The sequence below is a fragment of the Podarcis pityusensis genome, assembly GCF_964106645.2.
Source record: "Podarcis pityusensis genome assembly, chromosome: 13".
NCBI classification, from domain to species: Eukaryota; Metazoa; Chordata; class Lepidosauria; order Squamata; family Lacertidae; genus Podarcis; species Podarcis pityusensis.
In genome coordinates, this window is record NC_138038.1 from 25,218,072 (window position 1) to 25,236,363 (window position 18,292).

At 46.8% G+C, this 18,292-nt stretch overlaps 2 protein-coding genes across 7 annotated transcripts in view; one reads left to right on the plus strand and one right to left on the minus strand.

The window, feature by feature from the left end:
• IGFBP4 (insulin like growth factor binding protein 4) overlaps positions 1–369 on the minus strand; it is a gene marked incomplete at its 5' end in the record, with an annotated part of 38,817 nt that extends 38,448 nt beyond the window's left edge. Inside the window, one exon of the mRNA XM_080978365.1 lies at positions 21–369. Within this exon, the coding sequence (XP_080834491.1) occupies positions 21–369 (349 nt within the window). The remainder of the gene's footprint in view (positions 1–20) is intronic.
• The window catches only part of LOC308461383 (uncharacterized protein), a 49,116-nt gene that overhangs the window by 1,272 nt on the left and 29,552 nt on the right, over positions 1–18,292 (plus strand). For 2 of the 6 annotated variants that reach the window (XM_080978267.1, XM_080978268.1), the window contains exons 1-2: positions 11,830–14,395; positions 15,690–15,814. In XM_080978267.1, the coding sequence (XP_080834393.1) occupies positions 14,248–14,395; positions 15,690–15,814 (273 nt within the window). In that variant the 5' untranslated portion in view covers positions 11,830–14,247. Of the gene's footprint in view, positions 1–596; positions 737–1,581; positions 1,662–4,602; positions 4,759–5,748; positions 5,819–6,884; positions 7,456–11,829; positions 14,396–15,689; positions 15,815–18,292 lie in introns of those variants that run through there. The other 4 variants (XM_080978269.1, XM_080978271.1, XM_080978270.1 and 1 more) reach the window with 4 other exon arrangements.

The following is an 18,292-nucleotide window of genomic DNA, read 5'->3' on the forward strand; positions in this document are numbered from 1 at the left end:
GAGCCTGATGCCCCTCTTACCTGTGGACTGCATGCTCTCTTGAATTGCTTCTACTTCAGCCAGCTCCATGCAGACCCCTTGGCCGTGCATGAGTGTGTGCAGAGGCTTCTCCACTCCCTGCGGCGGGTAGCACCGCAGCCCAGAGCCGCAGCGCGGCGTGTAGACCCCGCAGGGCATTCCTTTGGCCAAGGCGCAAGTGGCGCAGCACCCGCAGCCGGGCTCCTGCACCAGCTCCTCGCACCCGGTGGGCGCCCTGCAGCGCGCCAGCTTCTCCTCGGAACATGGCGGGCACTGGATGGCGTCGAGGCTCACAGAAAAGCCCACCTGTACCAGGAGCAGCAGAGTGATGGGCGCAGTCCCCGAGTGCATGGCAGGCAGGCAGGTGTTACAAGGCAGCAAGGGACCGACAGGCCAGGCGATTGCAAAAATAAAAATAACTGTGTTGCTGGCAGAGCAGAGAATCTGATCTCCAGTAGAAAGGGGGACTCTGTACTGAAGGGGGGAGAAGCTCTTTCTTTGGACTTTATACCACTCTCTGGCCACACCTCCCTGCTGGAGGGAGAGGCAAAGGAGAACAGCAGCAGCAACCAAGGCAGCTTGCCCCACAGCTGAGAAAAGACCTCATTTGCCCTGAGGAAGGAAGCACAAAGAGCTTGCAGCTGCTGCAAAGACGGAAACCTGTGCCGGGACTGGAAAATAGCAGCGGCCCTCCAGCCATGCTTCTCCTATTACTTTGGTAAGTTACGAGTGCGCCTTGCCAGTGCCTGTTTGGTTTCTCTGCGAAAGGGAGGGTGGGGAGGCTGGGCTGGGGGGGTGGGGGGAGAGAGAGAAAGAATAATGCCACAATTATATTATGCATGCCTCGTCTGAGGTTGTGGCCACACAGGCGTTGCATTGATTAGGCTCAGAACATGAGAATGGTCATGCTGGGTCCGGTGTTGTGGTTAGGTAATTTTAGATTTTGGATTTTAATGGGACTCTGGGAAGAGGAAGGGGGTTTTAAATTTGTTCTGTTTTGCTTATTTTAAAATGTGGTGGGCCACTTCCACTGGGCTTGGGGAACCTCCTGATCGTTCTGCTGAGTGGGGCCTTCAACGCCTGCCCTAAAGTCCTGTCCCAATAGCACCACTGCCTGTGTGATATGATGGATCCATCTAGTCCAGGCATAGGCAAACGCTGAACCTCCAGATGTTTGGGACTACAGTTCCCATCATCCCTAGCTAACAGGACCAGTGGTCAGGGATGATGGGAATTGTAGTCCCAAATATCTGGAGGGCCGAGTTTGCCTATGCCTGATCTAGTCTCTTAAGAGTAGCCAGCTCACAAGCAGGCTCTAAAAGGGACGGCCAGCTCCTGTTGTTTATTCCCATCATCCAGGAATCAGAGGTATACTGCACTTGGCTGTGGAAGTTCCATTCTTAGCAGCTGTGGTGTCTAGTGATTGATAGATGTATATTCCAAGAACTTGTCTAGGCGCTCTCTCTCGCGCTCTCTCTCTCTCTTTCTCTTTATATATATATAAAACACCTATGCTAGTGGCCATTGCCAGATACTGCAGAAAATGGATTCCTGTTTTTGCAGGTTACCTGGACAAGAGAAAAAGGGAATTCACAAATAAAGTATCCATTGGTTTTCCTTGCTTCCACATGAGGCGTGTGCAGGTGGGGACCTTGTGCATCTCCTGCATTCTAGCAGAAAATGGGGAACAAGATGGGCAGATCTACTACACATGTGCTTTGCTTCCTTTGCGAGAATGTCTAAAGCCGCTCTAAGGCAATTATGTATTCACAAAGAAGCATTTATTTATTATATATCTGTAAGGTCCTTTACCTGTCCTTCAGCATAAGGTCCCAGAGTGGGTTACAACAATGCAATACACAGTTCAAAAAACAAACAAAAGCCTTCCCACTGGAAGAGAAGAGTCGAAATTCGCAAAAGAAGTGGGTCCCATGGAGCAGATACAGTGGCACCTTGGTTTACAAACTTAATCCGTTTCAAAAGTTTGTTCTTAAACCAAAGCGTTCTTAAACCAAGGTGTGCTTTCCCATCGCAGCGGGGGACTCAATTTACAAATGGAGCACACTCAACAGGAAGCGAAACATGTTCTGATTCCAAGGCAAAGTTCACAAACCAAAACACCTACTTCGGGGTTTGCAGCGTTCTTAGGCTGTTCTTAAACCAAGGTACCACTGTACATTAAGTGTCGAAGATCTGGGTAAAGAGCAAACAAAGACACTAGATGCACCTCTGTGGGGAGGATGGGTGCAACATTTAGGGGCTGCCACAGAGGAAGCCACAATTCCCTTCACTTCTGAGGGTTCGCCTCTGCTGAACTTAATCCCCAAGAAGATCAGTAGGGTTGGAGTTGGAGGTATTTGGGGGCCAGTAAATCACTGAAGAAGGGACGCGGGTGGCGCTGTGGGTTAAACCACAGAGCCTAGGGCTTGCCGATCAGAAGGTTGGTGGTTCGAATCCCCGCGACGGGGTGAGCTCCCATTGTTCGGTCCCAGCTCCTGCCCACCTAGCAGTTCGAAAGCACGCCAGTGCAAGTAGATAAATAGGTACCGCTCCAATGGGAAGGTAAACGGTGTTTCTGTGTGCTGCTCCGGTTCGCCAGAAGCAGCTTAGTCATGCTGGCCACATGACCCGGAAGCTGTACGCCGGCTCCCTCGGCCAATAAAGCGAGATGAGCACCGCAACCCCAGAGTCGGTCACAACTGGACCTAATGGTCAGGGGTCCCTTTACCTTTCAAATCACTGAAGACCATATTTCCCAAACTTGGGTCTCCAGCTGTTTTGGGACTACAGTTCCCATCAGCCCTGACCGCTGGTCTTGCTAGCTAGGGATGATGGGAGTTGTAGTCCAAAAGCATCTGGAGACCCAAGTTTGGGAAACACTGCTTTAAACACTAAAGCAAGCACCATTTCCTTTTGTTTGTCCACTGGATAATTCCAGAGAAGAGAGGATATTCTCTCTTTCCACCTTTTTCCTCATTGTGCAAAGTTGTGGTGTGTGTGTACCTCCCATTTAGGGCAAACACACACATTTCCAAGCCACTGTAGCCCAAGGATAGGGGCCTGTGGCTGCTCAGATGTTGCTGGACTCCAACACCCATCAGCCACAGCCACCAAAGCCCAATGGTCAGGGATGATGGGAGTTGGAGTCCAATAATGTCTGGAGGGTTCCGGGTTACCCATCCCTGCTATATCCTGATGGGTTTTTCCCCAGCTTGGGACAAGAATAAAGAAAGGTGAGAAGTAGTAATGGAACAACTGAGGAATGGCTCAGTTGGTAGAGCGTGAGACTCTTAATCTCAGGCTTGTGGGTTTGAGCCCCATGCTGGGTGAAAGATTCCTCCATTGTAGGGATTTGGTGTAGACGTGATCCCTTCCAACTCTATGATTCTGTTAATTCTTTTCAAGTCCACTGTTTCCCTTCTCTGAACTGCACCACCCTGTGGGGTCTTCAGACATGTTTGTGTGATTTGAACTTTAGATGATATATAGAGAAGCTAAAAAAAAATTTCTCATACTGACAATACTTCATTTAAAAATAAAAAAGCATACTTCCCTGGGGCTCAAACTTGCCTCAGAGTTATGTCTCTGACCTAAGTGACCTTAGTGGCAATTTCAGATGTATAGAAACTGGTTGTGGGGACTTGGTGATGATCAAGGAGAGGCATGCTGCTCAAGACTCAAAAGTAGGCTGTTGTTACTACTTCACTTGTTCTGGCTTTGAAAATAAATTCCAGGACAAAAACCTGGTGAGACCTGATTTATAGGCCGCCGTAGGTTTCTACAGGTGTATGTGAGCTTCTGACTTTAGCAGAACTCCTCTGTCCAGCACAGAGTTCTTTGTTCCCTTTCATAGGTTTCATAAACAAGAGCAGTGTGTTGTTACACCCACCCACACAGCAACACATGTCAAGCTTACCTGCTTAACACATGACTTCCTGCCTCTGTAGTCAAATTAGGCACTCTCATTGTGGGTCCGTTCTCAGAATTTCTCTTGTTAGAATATGTGCAGCTGACTGACACTTTCCTAAGTGCAGTGAGTGTTCCACACAGTTATTTGTTCCACTGTTATTTCTTCAAGTTGTCTACTGTCATTTCTCAAAAGCTAATAAACACTTAAAAAAATAATAACCAAAGCTTGCATACGCCTTTCATAACTTAAATTGATCCAACTAGGAAATGATACCATGCCCACTTTTATCAAGAGTATGTAACAGGTTGAAAACACATACTGTAATCTTAATGTTAAACAGACTGATCTCATGCATATTTTACTCAGAATATATTCAAAGGAGTTTACTCTCTGATCAAACATACGTAAGACTGGCACTGTCAAAGTTTCCTTCCTTCCTTCCTTCCTTCCTTCCTTCCATCCATCCATCCACCCTGTTGGACAATTTAAGACTGTTGAATCACAGAGTGATAACCTGGAATTCAAATGCTTCAAAGCTGAAGGGCAGTCTTTGACAGTGTCTTCATGCATAAGGCTTAAAGTAGCTTTTCCTCTGTGAACTAAATGTATATCCTGCATTGTCCAAAATGCACATTTGCATCACAAATGACTCTCCTCTACTTTACCTTCTTTAGGGACAAAAGAAGCATAATGTCAACTTCAGCCTCATATGAAAAGAACCTGTGATCGATCTCCTTGCCTGCCTTTGCTGCTAAATGAGAGTTGGCATATGGAAGAAACCAGCGAGAGTTATTTAGGCTGTGTACACCTTACCATATCCTCTGGTTCCAGTGAGTTCCCGCAGCTGGCATTTGAACACAGTGTTACCCACAACCCTGTAGTTTCTTGAGAAATACTGTTATTTGGTGCATTTTCCCTCAAACCAGCTTCAACCCGAAAGGAAAACTTCAGCCACACTCACTTTGCAATTGAGCTTTTAAAAGGTAAAGGTAAAGGGACCCCTGACCATTAGGTCCAGTCGTGACCAACTCTGAGGTTGCGGTGCTCATCTCGCTCTATAGGCCGAGGGAGCCGGCGTTTGTCCACAGACAGCTTCCGGGTCAGGTGGCCAGCATGACTAAGCCGCTTCTGGCGAACCAGAGCAGCACACAGAAACGCCGTTTACCTTCCCGCCGGAGCGGTACCTATTTATCTACTTGCACTTTGACGTGCTTTCGAACTGCTAGGTTGGCAGAAAATTGAGCTTTTACATCCTGCTTTTTCTTAAAAGACTGTTTAAGCTTTTTTTGTGAAGGGGGAGAGATTAAAGTCACTTTAAAGTAACTTCTTTCCCCTCCGCCAAGTTTACATTCCTCCCCCCCCCCCTCAGTTTAATAACTTGTGGCAACCCTCCTTATGACCTTCCATTAATACAAAATATTCTCCAGTAATTTCCCTTTCTTCTTTGCTTGATCAAGCCAAATCTGATATGGTACCTCAAGCCAGCAGTCTATCCAATTGGCAGGCACAACGGGGAAGACAACTCATGCCTGGTATCTGTGTGATAACATGCTTTTCATGTATCATGTATTTACACACTGCCAGCCTTCAAGTCTTCGTGAATGGCGCCCTCATGAGGTTTGAAAGATTACTCCTTATTTTGGATACAGATGTGAGCAGGCCCCACTAGCTCAGCAATCTCCAGATGTGCCTGCAATTAATCAGGGTGTCCCTGATTAATTCAGAGCCTCCAAGTGTCCCTGTTTTCCAGGGACAGTCCCAGATTTACAGAAGCCATCCTGGTTTTGGATTTGATCCTGGAATGTCCCGCTTTTCCTTAGGACGTCCCTATTTTCATCAGAGAAATGTTGGAGAGTATGGAGTAAAGCGACCACCAAGCCAAGAAAATAGGTACACCAAGCCAAGAAAATACAACCTTTAGAAGTGTTTTTTTTATGTTTAGTGTTTTATTATGTTTTTATATGTGTTGGTAGCCACCCAGAGTGGCTGGGGCAACCCAGTCAGATGAGCTGGGTATAAATAATAAAATGATAATGATGGAATAGGATGTCTCTATTTTCACTAGAGAAATGTTTGAGGGTATGTTCATTTCTCCATTTTTTTCCTTCAAGATGAAGAGTTTTGCCAGGGGTCGGCAAGGCTTACCAGCCATGGGCCGGATCACTCCCGTGGAGATCATCCGTGGGCTGGACTGGCGCAGCGTGACACTGGAAATTGCGTCTGTGCATGTCTGCGGTGCTGGAAATTGCTTCTGTGCATTCCCAGACGCCAAAAATCACACCTGCAGAAGCGATTTCTGATATCTGCGTGTGCGCAGACGCGATTTCCAGCGCCGCTTGGCAAGTCCCCATGCTGCACTGCGCCGGTTTAGCACAGCATGCGGGGAACTCGCTGGGTGGGCGGCTTGGTTTGGGGGCAGCTCGGGGGCCGGTAAAACGGTCTTCGTGGGCCGGATCCAGCCCATGGGTCGCACGTTGCCGATGCCTGAGTTATGCAGTCCAAAAGCTTAAAAGTCATAAAGCATCTCAATCCAGTAAGCCATTCATATTCCAGAGTCTGTGTTACTTAAAAGGTTTCCATTCAGTTATTCCTAATATAACGAAATGTAAGAGTCAGTGTGCTGTAGTGGTTAGCGGGTTGCACCTGGACTTGGGAGACCAGGGCTCAAATTCCCACTTGCCCATGAAGCTCAATGGGCAACCTTGGGCCAGTCACTCACTCTCAGCCTAGCTTACCTCACTGGGTTGTTGTGAGGATAAAATGGGGAGGGGGGGAGAACTATGTATGTCTCCTTGAGATACATAGATAGAACCATGTAGGACGACGAAAAGACTTCCAGTGCCTCTTGCACTGTGGCCGAAACGCATCCCTCAGCATTAGAGAGAAATTATGTATTGCAATAGCCTATCACATAGAAATGTGTTAGAGAAAAATTAACAAAAGACTCTTTTGGCAGGCCGAGAATGCAGCAGGTTGACTGCAAGCTTCAGAAACGGCATCCAAATGAAAAGGAAGCCAGCTGGGCTGGGCTAACATCTGTGCACCAGAGGCATGGTGGTTTTGAATTCTGCAACCAGATAGGAAGCGATGCTACAAAAGAGTCCCAGATAATTGTTTTCATCCAGAGATTCCCAGAGCTGAGTCAAGCAAGCACTTTGCGCAAGCACAGAAGATTATAAAATGACCAGATGCAACAACATGCTTTAAAGGGACCACTCCCTCCCACAGGGGAGTGTTAATATCATTTTCAGTCCAGTTGGCCAGACCTTCTCTGGCTACTTTAAGCAGCCAGAATGGGCAAGGGTCAAGTGCACACAGATGGTCAGCTGTATACTTCTAAGGAATTCTGACCACATCTGCAGGCCTCACAAATGGAGGAAAAAATATCCACAGAAGTTGGACAAGCAGATGTGAATGATGTCTCCACTGGTGTTCCATTCAATGTAAAATCAGGGCAGGGTGCAAGCAATTTTATTTGGAAAGAGTCTCACAGCGGGCAGAGGAGGACTTCTCCAGGAGGCCAGAAGGTAACAAATGGAAACCGCTCCAAGCGGCAGGTGCAATGGCGGCAGTTATCTCCACAAAATAGGTCCTAAAATGTGCTTTAGTCTGTGTTTAGTCAGATTCAGTTTGAGGTTTTCTCTGCCATCTCTCCAGCAGCATTTGCGTGCTTTGGAAATCTGTGAAGCATAGCACTTATTCTAAGTAGCGATATCTAAATGTGCTCCAAGATTCCTAACTCTCCTTCAAAACAAGCTATTTGTTAATACACTTCAGGGGTGCTATGGACTGACAGAGCAGAAGGTGAGGTCTGGGAATATCCCAGGGGTGAGCTAGACCCGTCTGGGTATCGGACAAACACACTTTCTGCATTTCTGTTTCCTGCATTTTCACAGATGTCCACCTGAGGGCACCAAAGCAGAGAGGGAAAGTGAAAAGAAATGGCAGCTGTAAATCAATTTCTGCCAAAATGTTTTGGGGCCTGGTTTGCCAACAGATGTCAACACCCACCCTCCTAATTTTCCATCCTTTGAGCATCCCTCAGCCCTGAAGCACTAAGATGTGACATGCTCCACCTGCCAAAAAGGCCTTGTTTTACCTGCCCAGAGAGAGTGATGCCCATTGACAATGCCTCACAGCACCACCACCACCTCCCAGACCCACTTAGTCAGCCAACTTCAAAATGTACCATGTCTAGCAACAACTTTTAATAACTGGGGGGGGGGGACTGGGGAGGGAAGCAATGGCAGGGGTGGGGAACTATTGAAGAGGAAAAATTGAAACAGCATGGACTAAAGGATCAAAACTAAAATATCCTTAACTGCTGTAAATGGGGGACATTGCCCAGATAAGTTATATAATTTAATACAGTGGTACCTTGGGTTAAGAACTTAATTCGTTCTGGAGGTCCTTAACCTGAGGTACCACTTTAGCTAATGGGGCCTCCCACTGCCACCGTGCGATTTCTGTTCTCATCCTGAGGTAAAGTTCTTAACCCGAGGTAATATTTCTGGGTTAGCGGAGTCTGTAACCTGAAGCGTCGGTAACCCGAAGCGTCTGTAACCCGAGGTACCACTGTACATCAATATCTCGCACTTTCTTGAAAATACTCAGGCCAGGGGACATTCAGGTTTTGTTTTCATTTGCCATTTTAAGTCTCAGAACAACCCTGCAAGGTGAATTAGGCTCAGATGCAGGTCTTTTCCACACTTGCGCTTGTCCTGTGCTGAAAATAGTTGTTATTGTTGGTGGTATTGTTGTTCGATTTATACCCCACCCATCTGGCTGGGTTTCCCCAGCCACTCTGGACGGCTTACAGCATATATAAAAAATTGTAAAACATCAGACATTAAAAATTTCCCGATACAGGGCTGCCTTCAGGTGTCTCCTAAAAGTCAGATAGTCGTTTATTTCCTTGATGGGGGGTGCATTCTAAAGGGTGGGTGCAGATTATAGTGGTTTTCTGCTTGCCCACACTTTGTAGGCACAGATCTGGGTGGTTTTGCCTTTGCCCTGCCTCTTTCCCCCAGAAAACCTGCTCTTTAGCACTAAATCGGAATGAGCAAAGCAATCTGCGAAGAAACCTGATTGCCAGTTGTTCTAATTAGGCACTGGGTTTCTTCTGGGTTTCCCTGGCAGGGCAAACAGAGAGGTGTGGATAAGTTAATAGTGACAGACCACAGGTCAACCAGCAAACTGCAAGGCACAACAAGTCTGCCCCTCACAACCCCCACACACTGACTGTTGAGGTTATTTTCTGCAGTGCAGACTGGTCCATTAGAGCATTAAAGGAAGACGAACTACCCTGCCCTCAGCCCTCCTCTGGTCAGCTTGGCAGGGATCTCTTTCTCTACAGGAAAAAGCTCCTGTTTGGGCTTCTTGACCGCTCTTGCGGTTGTTTTGTGTGCTTTTGGCCTCTTTGCCTCTTCCTTCGCCTTGTTTGTTGTTGTCTTTCCTTCACTGAAACATAAGACATTTTAAAATTTCTAATGAAACGTCTGTGGGTGTGGAACTTTTCATCAGTCTGGATGTTAAGCAGAGGGCGGTGGGTGGGGAGAGAGAAAGCTGGCTTGATGCTGAAGCCACAAAGTCTGCGTTTTGCCACACTCTGAAAACGGAGTGGAGGAGGAAGGCAGCAGACGAGAATGGGGCGAGGCTGTCATAGGTGCTAGGCAGATTTCACATTGCACTGGGGGACATAAGCTTGCTGTGCCTTGGATTCAAGCAGAGATCAGGCATGGCTCTGTCTCTCTGGCTTCCCAGCTTGCTTCCTCCTGCCTCTAGCTCTCACACCTCCACTCTGGCCCTTTGTCTTTCAACCTGCCAGAACGTTGAGGGAGAAGAGCCCACCCATGTGTCCTCTAGCACAAAGCCACTTCCTTTGTTACCTTACTGACTCATACTATGCCTGGCTATTTCCGCAGTTGAATCCCGGTTGGGTCCAGGAACTCAAGCATGCAGCCTACCTGCTTCCCCACCCCAAATCACAACACTATGTTGGGATTATGCCTCCCTTGACCTCCTTAAGATGTTTCAAAGAGATGCTAGAAAACAATGGATTTATATTCAGCTGCTAACAAATGCAGAAGAAGCATTATGCCTTAAAGAAAAAAGAGATTGCCATCAAACATGTATTTGTTGTTGTTGTTTAGTCGTTTAGTCGTGTCCGACTCTTCGTGACCCCATGGACCAGAGCACGCCAGGCACTCCTGTCTTCCACTGCCTCCCGCAGTTTGGTCAAACTCATGCTGGTAGCTTCGAGAACACTGTCCAACCATCTCGTCCTCTGTCGTCCCCTTCTCCTTGTGCCCTCCATCTTTCCCAACACCAGGGTCTTTTCCAGGGAGTCTTCTCTTCTCATGAGGTGGCCAAAGTATTGGAGCCTCACCTTCAGGATCTCTCCTTCCAGTGAGCACTCAGGGCTGATTTCCTTCAGAATGGATAGGTTTGATCTTCTTGCAGTCCATGGGACTCTCAAGAGTCTCCTCCAGCACCATAATTCAAAAGCATCAATTCTTCGGCGATCAGCCTTCTTTATGGTGCAGCTCTCACTTCCATACATCACTACTGGGAAAACCATAGCTTTAACTAGACGGACCTTTGTCGGCAAGGTGATGTCTCTGCTTTTTAATATGCTATCTAGGTTTGTCATCGCTTGTCTCCCAAGAAGCAGGTGTCTTTTAATGTTGTGACTGCTGTCACCATTTGCAGTGATCATGGAACCCAAGAAAGTAAAATCTCTCACTGCCTCCATTTCTTCCCCTTCTGTTTGCCAGGAGGTGATGGGACCAGTGGCCATAATCTTAGTTTTTTTGATGTTGAGCTTCAGACCATATTTTGCCTTCTCCTCGTTCACCCTCATTAAAAGGTTCTTTAATTCCTCATCACTTTCTGCCATCAAGGTCGTGTCATCTGCATATCTGAGGTTGTTGATATTTCTTCCGGCAATCTTAATTCCGGCTTGGGATTCCTCCAGCCCAGCCTTTCGCATGATGAATTCTGCATATAAGTTAAATAAACAGGGAGGCAATATACAGCCTTGTCGTACTTCTTTCCCAATTTTGAACCAATCATTTGTTCCATATCCAGTTCTAACTGTAGCTTCTTGTCCCACATAGAGATTTCTCAGGAGACAGATGAGGTGATCAGGCACTCCCATTTCTTTAAGAGCTTGCCATAGTTTGCTGTGGTCGACACAGTCAAAGGCTTTTGCATAGCCAATGAAGCAGAAGTAGATGTTTTTTCTGAAACTCTCTAGCTTTCTCCATAATCCAGTTCCTCTGCCCCTTCAAAATCCAGCTTGTACTTCTGGGAGTTCTTGGTCCACATACTGCTTAAGCCTGCCTTGTAGAATTTTAAGCATAACCTTGCTAGCATGTGAAATGAGTGCAATTGTGCGGTAGTTGGAGCATTCGTTGGCACTGCCCTTCTTTGGGATTGGGATGTAGACTGATCTTTTCCAGTCCTCTGGCCACTGCTGAGTTTTCCAAACTTGCTGGCATATTGAGTGTAGCACCTTTACAGCATCATCTTTTAAAATTTTAAATAGTTCAGGTTTTACTGGAGCATAAAAATATGGAATACATCGTTGTTGTCTCTGAATTTAATCAACAGAAGTCCATGTTCACGAAGGTGGGCAGCAGCAAGATAATGTTTGCTAGGGCATTTTTGGAATGATAAATGTGTCAGGTATTTTTAATTTTTCTTTCCTCTTTTTAATATTTTGTTTTTTGAGAAGGAGAGAGGTGGGATATATTTTTTCCATGCAGTGGCGGAGAGCAGGCGGGCATCCCGGGGGCGGGGCGGGCGTTCTGGGGGCGGGGGGCCCAGCAGGGGCGGGGGGGCAGCCGCAATGGAACCCCACCAGGATTGCGCTGCCAGGGGCGGTGCGCTCCCCCCTGCCCCCCTCTTCCTCTGCCAGTGTTGCCATGCACTGAAGAAACTTCCACAAAAGAAATATGCTCTTCCTTAAACAGTTATTGGAGTGAACTCTTCCCCAGTTCCTCTGCCCTTCCTCTCAGAAGACAGAAGAGTTTGTCAGGCAGCCTTGAGCTGTTTGCAAAAAACCCAAACAGGCACCCTCACTGCATCAGAACTTTATCAGCCACTGGGATGGTGTTTAGTCTGTAGGGTAACATGCTCATTGACAGAGGCAAAGGGCAGAGAGATGAACTTTTGGGGGACTAAATATTAGAACCGTAGAATTGTAGAGTTGGAAGGGACCCCAGTGGACATCTAGTCCAACCCCCTGCAATGCAGGAAATTCAGCTAAAGCATCCATGATGGATGGCCACCCCCTTCCCGGTTCTAACCTGCTATTCATCCATCACTGATACCATTCCACACCACTTCTTTTTCTCCTGCCCCAACCCCAAATATTGCATTGCTCTTTGAACTTTTGTGAGACAGAAATCCGCATCATGATTCCCCCCAAGCCTCAATCAGACCCTTTAATGTGAGTGACCCTTCTCTCTGTTAAATCAGCCCTTTATGAAGAACAGTGAGGACTGGAATTTTCACTCTGAAAGGAGCATACATGGTTTGCATGCAATAGGTCCCGAGTTCATTCCGGTTCTCCAAGTAGGGTTGGAAAAGACCCTTGCCTTGCCTGAAACCCCAGAGAGCTTTCTCTCTGGGTTTCCCAAACTTGGGACTCCAATTGTTTTTGGACTACAACTCCCAGGATTAGTGGTGAGGGATGGTGGGAATTGTAGTCCAAAAGCAGCTAGAGACCCCAGTTTGAGAAAGCCTGATATAGACAGTAGTGAGCTGTATTGGTCTGACTTAGTATAAGGTAGATTCCTAGGGATGGGGGTGGCGCTATGGTCTAAACCACTGAGCCTCTTGGGCTTGCTGATCAGAAGGTCTGCGGTTCGAATCCCCACATTGGGGTGAGCTCCTGTTGCTCTGTCCTAGCTCCTGCCAACCTAGCCGTTCGAAAGCATGCCAGTGCAAGTAGATAAATAGGTACCACTGTGGCGGGAAGGTAAGCAACGTTTCTGTGCGCTCTGGTTTCCGTCACGGTGTTCCATTGCGCCAGAAGCGGTTTAGTCATGCTGGCCACATGACCTGGAAAGCTGTCTGTGGAGAAACGCCAGCTCCCTCAGCCTGAAAGCGAGATGAGCACCGCAACCCCATAGTCATCTTTGACTGGACTTAACTGTCCAGGGGTCCTTTACCTTTTTACCTACCGAGGTACCAGGGAAGCAGTTAGGGCTCTCCTTTAATTCTGTGTTTTATTAAACCCATGACTTAGAGCAGCTCCCCAAACTATGATTGATATTTCAGGGTTTTTTTTAAAAAAAATAGCAATCATGCAATGCAGCCTTCACCATCATGGCCCCCTCCAGATGTTGTGGACTCTTATTTATTTTATATCTATACACCACATTCTCATAACATATCAAGCTGGGATACGGTAATTTAAGCTTTTGCTGGGTGGGGCTGCTGGGAGTTGTAGTCCAGTACATCTGGAGGGCACTGGGATGGCAAAAGTTGATGCAATGTGTGGAAACTCATCTAACACATATGTCCACAAAGCCTTAAGCACTGGTGGACTAGTAGGAAATGTGTGCTTTCCCTTATGTTTTCCTGCTTCTGGTGCACTGGTGTTTAAAGGCACATCGACCCCTGTGTGTGACATCTGCCGGGATAGCTCAGTTGGTTAGAGCGTGGTGCTGGTAATGCCAGGCTTGCAGGTTCGATCCCTGCATGGGACAGCTGCATATTCCTCCTTTGCAGGGCGTTCAGCTAGGTGCTTCTCAGGGTCCCTTCCAATTCTTCTATGATTCTACAGATTGTTGTAGGCATTAAATGAGGAGGAGGAGAACCATGTAGGCCACCTTAAGTCCCTGGGTTGTGGGTGCGAGGAGAGGTGGGATAGAAATGCAACAAACAACTAAAACTCAAGAGCAGCAACTGAGCACAAGAACCCTCTACCCTCCTGCTATTTCCAACAACTGGTATTCAGAACTGTTACTGCCTTTGTGGACACAAAGCCTAGGCATCATGCTGATGGAGAGAGCTGACGTTCCCATGTTGACGTTTTGCCTGCCTTTTCCCCCAGAAAAGGAGACGGCTTTGTATCTGTGGCCACCGATTGCTCTGTGCGGTGCCTTCAGCAGTACCAAGCAGTGCTGTGGTGTGAGATGCCAGCTGATTGGCAGAGAGCGCCTGGTGGGCGGGCATCCTAAGCAGATAAGAGCTTGGATCAGAAGTGCCAAAGGTTGGTCTGGGGAGAGAGAGGAGTGTGCTTGAGTTGGGGAAGCGCTGGGAAGGACACAGACAGAATCGCAGGATCATAGAACTGCAGAGTTGCAATGGGCGCTCTCAGGGCAGCCCCGTCTTTGCGTTGGCTCTGCATCGTCCTGGTGATAGCAGGGCTGGCTCCCCTCACTGCTGCTCAGTACTGGTGGTCTTGGGGTCGACAAGAACCCACAACTGTGATGATGCCAACAACCCCCAAAGGTAGGTGCAAAAGGCTTTCCATTGCTCTTCTATGCGGTGAAGGGGTTGGAAATGTAGGAGGCTCCAGAAAGGTTAATCTCAGATGTTTGGAGCAGAGAGGGCTTGGAGTCACTGCTTGGTTGTGTTGTAAATAGATCAAGGTGGTACAGATGGGGGGGAAAGGACTAGAAGTTTGCAATGGGAGGTATTCGGACTGCAGCTGTTTGGGGTTCGAGCGACCGCCATAGTTGTGTGGCAGGCAAGATTTCAACAGGTGCTGCTTTCCCCTGCGTGGAGATGCAGTGAGATGCACAGCTTTTGCTACCAAAAGTTGCACAGCATCTGTGTACATGGGGTCTGCCTGTTGAACTGCTGCCTTTTCTGCAGCTGTGAGAGCTACAGGAGCCTTGCCCGGGGAAAGTTGGGGAGAATGCTGTGTGGTGGATAGCACTCTAAACTCTGACAGGGGAGGCTTGGGTTCAAATTTCTGCTTAGCCCTGATGCTTCAAGAGCAGTATTGACCAGGCTGGTCTCTGGCCTGATCTACCTCGCAAGGTTGTTGTCAGCCCTACCCTGAGCACAGAAGAAGGAAGAATTGCAGAAGGAGGAAGAATGTACGATAAGAAAAGTTAGGAAATATGATTTGACTGTGATATGGTTCTATGAAATAATGATATTGGAAAATGCTACATATAACTACTAAGAAATTCAGATGGAAGGGATTTGAGGAAGTCAAATAATATGTTTATGAAGATGGATTTTAATTAATTAATTAAGTGTTATTGTAGTGATGATTTGTTTTATTTTATGTTCCATATTCTTTTTTCTTTTTCTTTTTTCTATTTCTTTCTTCTTTTTTAGTATTGTTAATTTTTTTTTTTATGTTTATGTATGAAAAATAATAAATATTATTGTGGAGGGGGGAAAAGGAGGAAGAATTGGATGTACTTACTTTTACTTACTTACTAAATTTGTATGCCGCCATATACCTGTAGGTCTCAGGGCGGTTCACAGTTGGATGCCGCAATAAGAAATAAAACAAACATGGCATTCTCCTAACTTTGGCTTTTCTTTCCTGATAGCTCAGTTGGTAGAGCACGATACTCTTAATCTCAGAGTCCTGGGTTCGAGTCCCATGTTGGGTGCATTGCAGGGGGTTGGACTTAGATGATCTTTGTGATCCCTTCCAGCTCTCATGATTCCGTGATTCCGCTGCTCTGGAAAACGGGTGTCAGAAACGGAGCAGTTTCCTTTTACATTTAGGATGCTCTGATGTGGTGGTAGTCCCTAACATGGTTTCATTTTGCCTTCCCAGCCACGGAAGCAGATGTGGAGGAACCCACTGAGAAAATGGTCCTGAGCACCCCCACCCTTTGGGACACACCAGGGACATTTACAGAGGAGGTGGCGGTCTCCTCGGAAGCAACAACACCAGGCCTGGTAAGCAGTTGCCGTGGGATGGCTGGATAAGGCCAGGGCATTCCTAGCACCCATGTTCGTGGCGAATCATGTAGCAAATATAGCGGAACTCTAGAACTGGAGGGAGCTTTGTAGGCCATCAAACTGGTACAGCAGCCATGGGGAATCTGTGGCGCTCCAGATGTTGCTGTACTACAACTCCCAACACCCCTGGAGATACTGGATGGGGAGCCTGGGAATTCGAGTCCAACAACATCCAGGAAAGCCACAGGTTCCTTGTCCCCTGTCCCTGCACTACAGCACGAGAAACCTCTGGCCCTCCAGATGTTGTCAGGTGCTAGTTCAGATCAGCCTCAGTCAGTGGCTAAGAATGACAAGAGTTATACAGTGGTTCTCAACCTGTGGGTCCCCAGATGTTGTTGGACTACAGCTCCCATCATCCCTGAGCTCTGGCCTTGCTAGCTAGGGGAGTTGTAGTTCAACAACATCTGGGGACCCACAGGTTGAGAAAGGCTGCTTCTGGAGGGTCACAGGCTCCCCACCCCTGATCTGGTGTAACCCTTTGCTTCATGCAAGTGAGCAGGGTTGGGGTTTTTCCACCTGGGAAGGCTCCTGTGCCTTTAAGAGCAGTGTGGCAAGCAGAGAGTTGACTATAATTCTATAGCCATCACTATATTTCTATACAGAATAAAGCTTTCGCCTACTAGATTTCTGGCTTCCTCACAGCTTCCTAATAAAGCAAGGGTTTGACAGTGTGCCTGTGACAGATGTGTAAAATCATTATGAAGGGAGAGCGCAGCTGCAAAGGCGTGTGTTGGTAACTGGGTGCATATTTGTTTTATTTTACTTCTGTTTATTGCATTTCTATCCCACCTTTTGTATTCCAAGGAGCTCAAGGTGCCACAAAATATTCTCCCCCTCCCTTCCTCATTTAATCCCCACAACAACCCTGTGAGGTAGCTTAGGCTGAGAGGCAGTGACTGGCCCAAGGTCACCCAGTGAGCTTCATGGCTGAGTGGGGATTTTGAACCCTGGCAAGTAATAGGAGCAATTTATTATTTATTTTATATCGTAAAATTTATACATCTCTTGATGGTGAAAAAAAAGGGAGGAGAAACACCTTAAATCGCTTTACAAAATAACACTTCGCGTTTATGTAGTGTGTTCAAATCACTCATAGCATTTTGCGTGATTTCCGTAATCTTTTGTTTAGTTAGCCACCACTATCATCCCCCCTGTAATATAGGTTGTCGGAAGAGGACTATGGTTATCAAGTTGTATGCTCTCTGTGCGCACACACATGGAATCCTGGGAACTGTAATTTGTTAAGGGTGCAGGCAATGCTTTTTTCTGGGGGTACGCATACCCCTAAACATTTTGTGAATCTTTGAACTTTTGTCCATTTACTGTATTTATTTTCCCCGATTTGAACTATAAAATTGTGATTTTCTTGAGTCAAAATGAGAGTAAACATTTTTGTAGGGGGGGGAGCCCTAGGCGAAGAGAATTGAAGCTCTGTGAGGGGTAAACTACACTTCCCAGGGCTTGGGGTGGGTGCGCTTTAAATGTATGGTGTGTGTATGTTTATGTCCATAGCACAATTTGAACTGAGAACTTTCAGGCCAATAGCCAACGTTTCTGCACTAGCCAGAGGTGATGTGTCTGACTTTGCATGTGAAATAAGTTTGTTTTTGAATCTGGGTGAGTGAATTCACAAGTGAGTGGGTTAGTGTGTAGCAGAAATAAAAACAAAATTATACCCAGAGAGGTCACCCTGCGTACATTCTGGCCTCCGGAAGGGCATAAAGAAGCTTTTGCTAAAAGAACAACCCAGAATCATGACAAACAACCCTATCTTTTTCACTTCCAAACACTTGTGTAAGAATTTGTCTAGTGTCCAAATTTGTCTCGTGTTTATTTGCTGGGGTAAAATCCTAAAAAAAGGTCAACAACATTGGTTGGCCCTTCGGTCGGCCCCCACGGCCCTTTACTTCATCAAATCTGGCCCTCTTTGCAAAAAGATTGGACACCACTGGTTTAGTGCAATATTATATGTTCCATAATTATCAATATGCTTCATGTTCACACTTCACCTGCAAGAATGGGAGAATATATGTGGGTGGGGGGTTGGAAAGAGAGAGAGAAGATTCATCTTTTGCAAGTCCTTCACTCCCTGAGCAGAAAAGATTTTAGAAGTATATTCATGAACACTATTCAGTGATCGGTGACCTGAAAGCTGCATGCCTTTGAGTGAACCTGCAGCTTTCAGCACATGTTGTCTCATTACTACCTGAGAAGGGGCGTATATAGGAGATTGCAATCCTGTATGTAATAATTAATCTGTAGGAGGAACCACCTCCTCATTCCATTCAGTTATAAAAGGGGAGGGGAGCCCTTGGCTGTGAGCAATGAAGCAAACATGAAGGACACACAGCAATCAAACAGTTCCTCTATTAAGTTCACTGATGGAACTGGCATGGAAATAAGGAATTGGAAAGT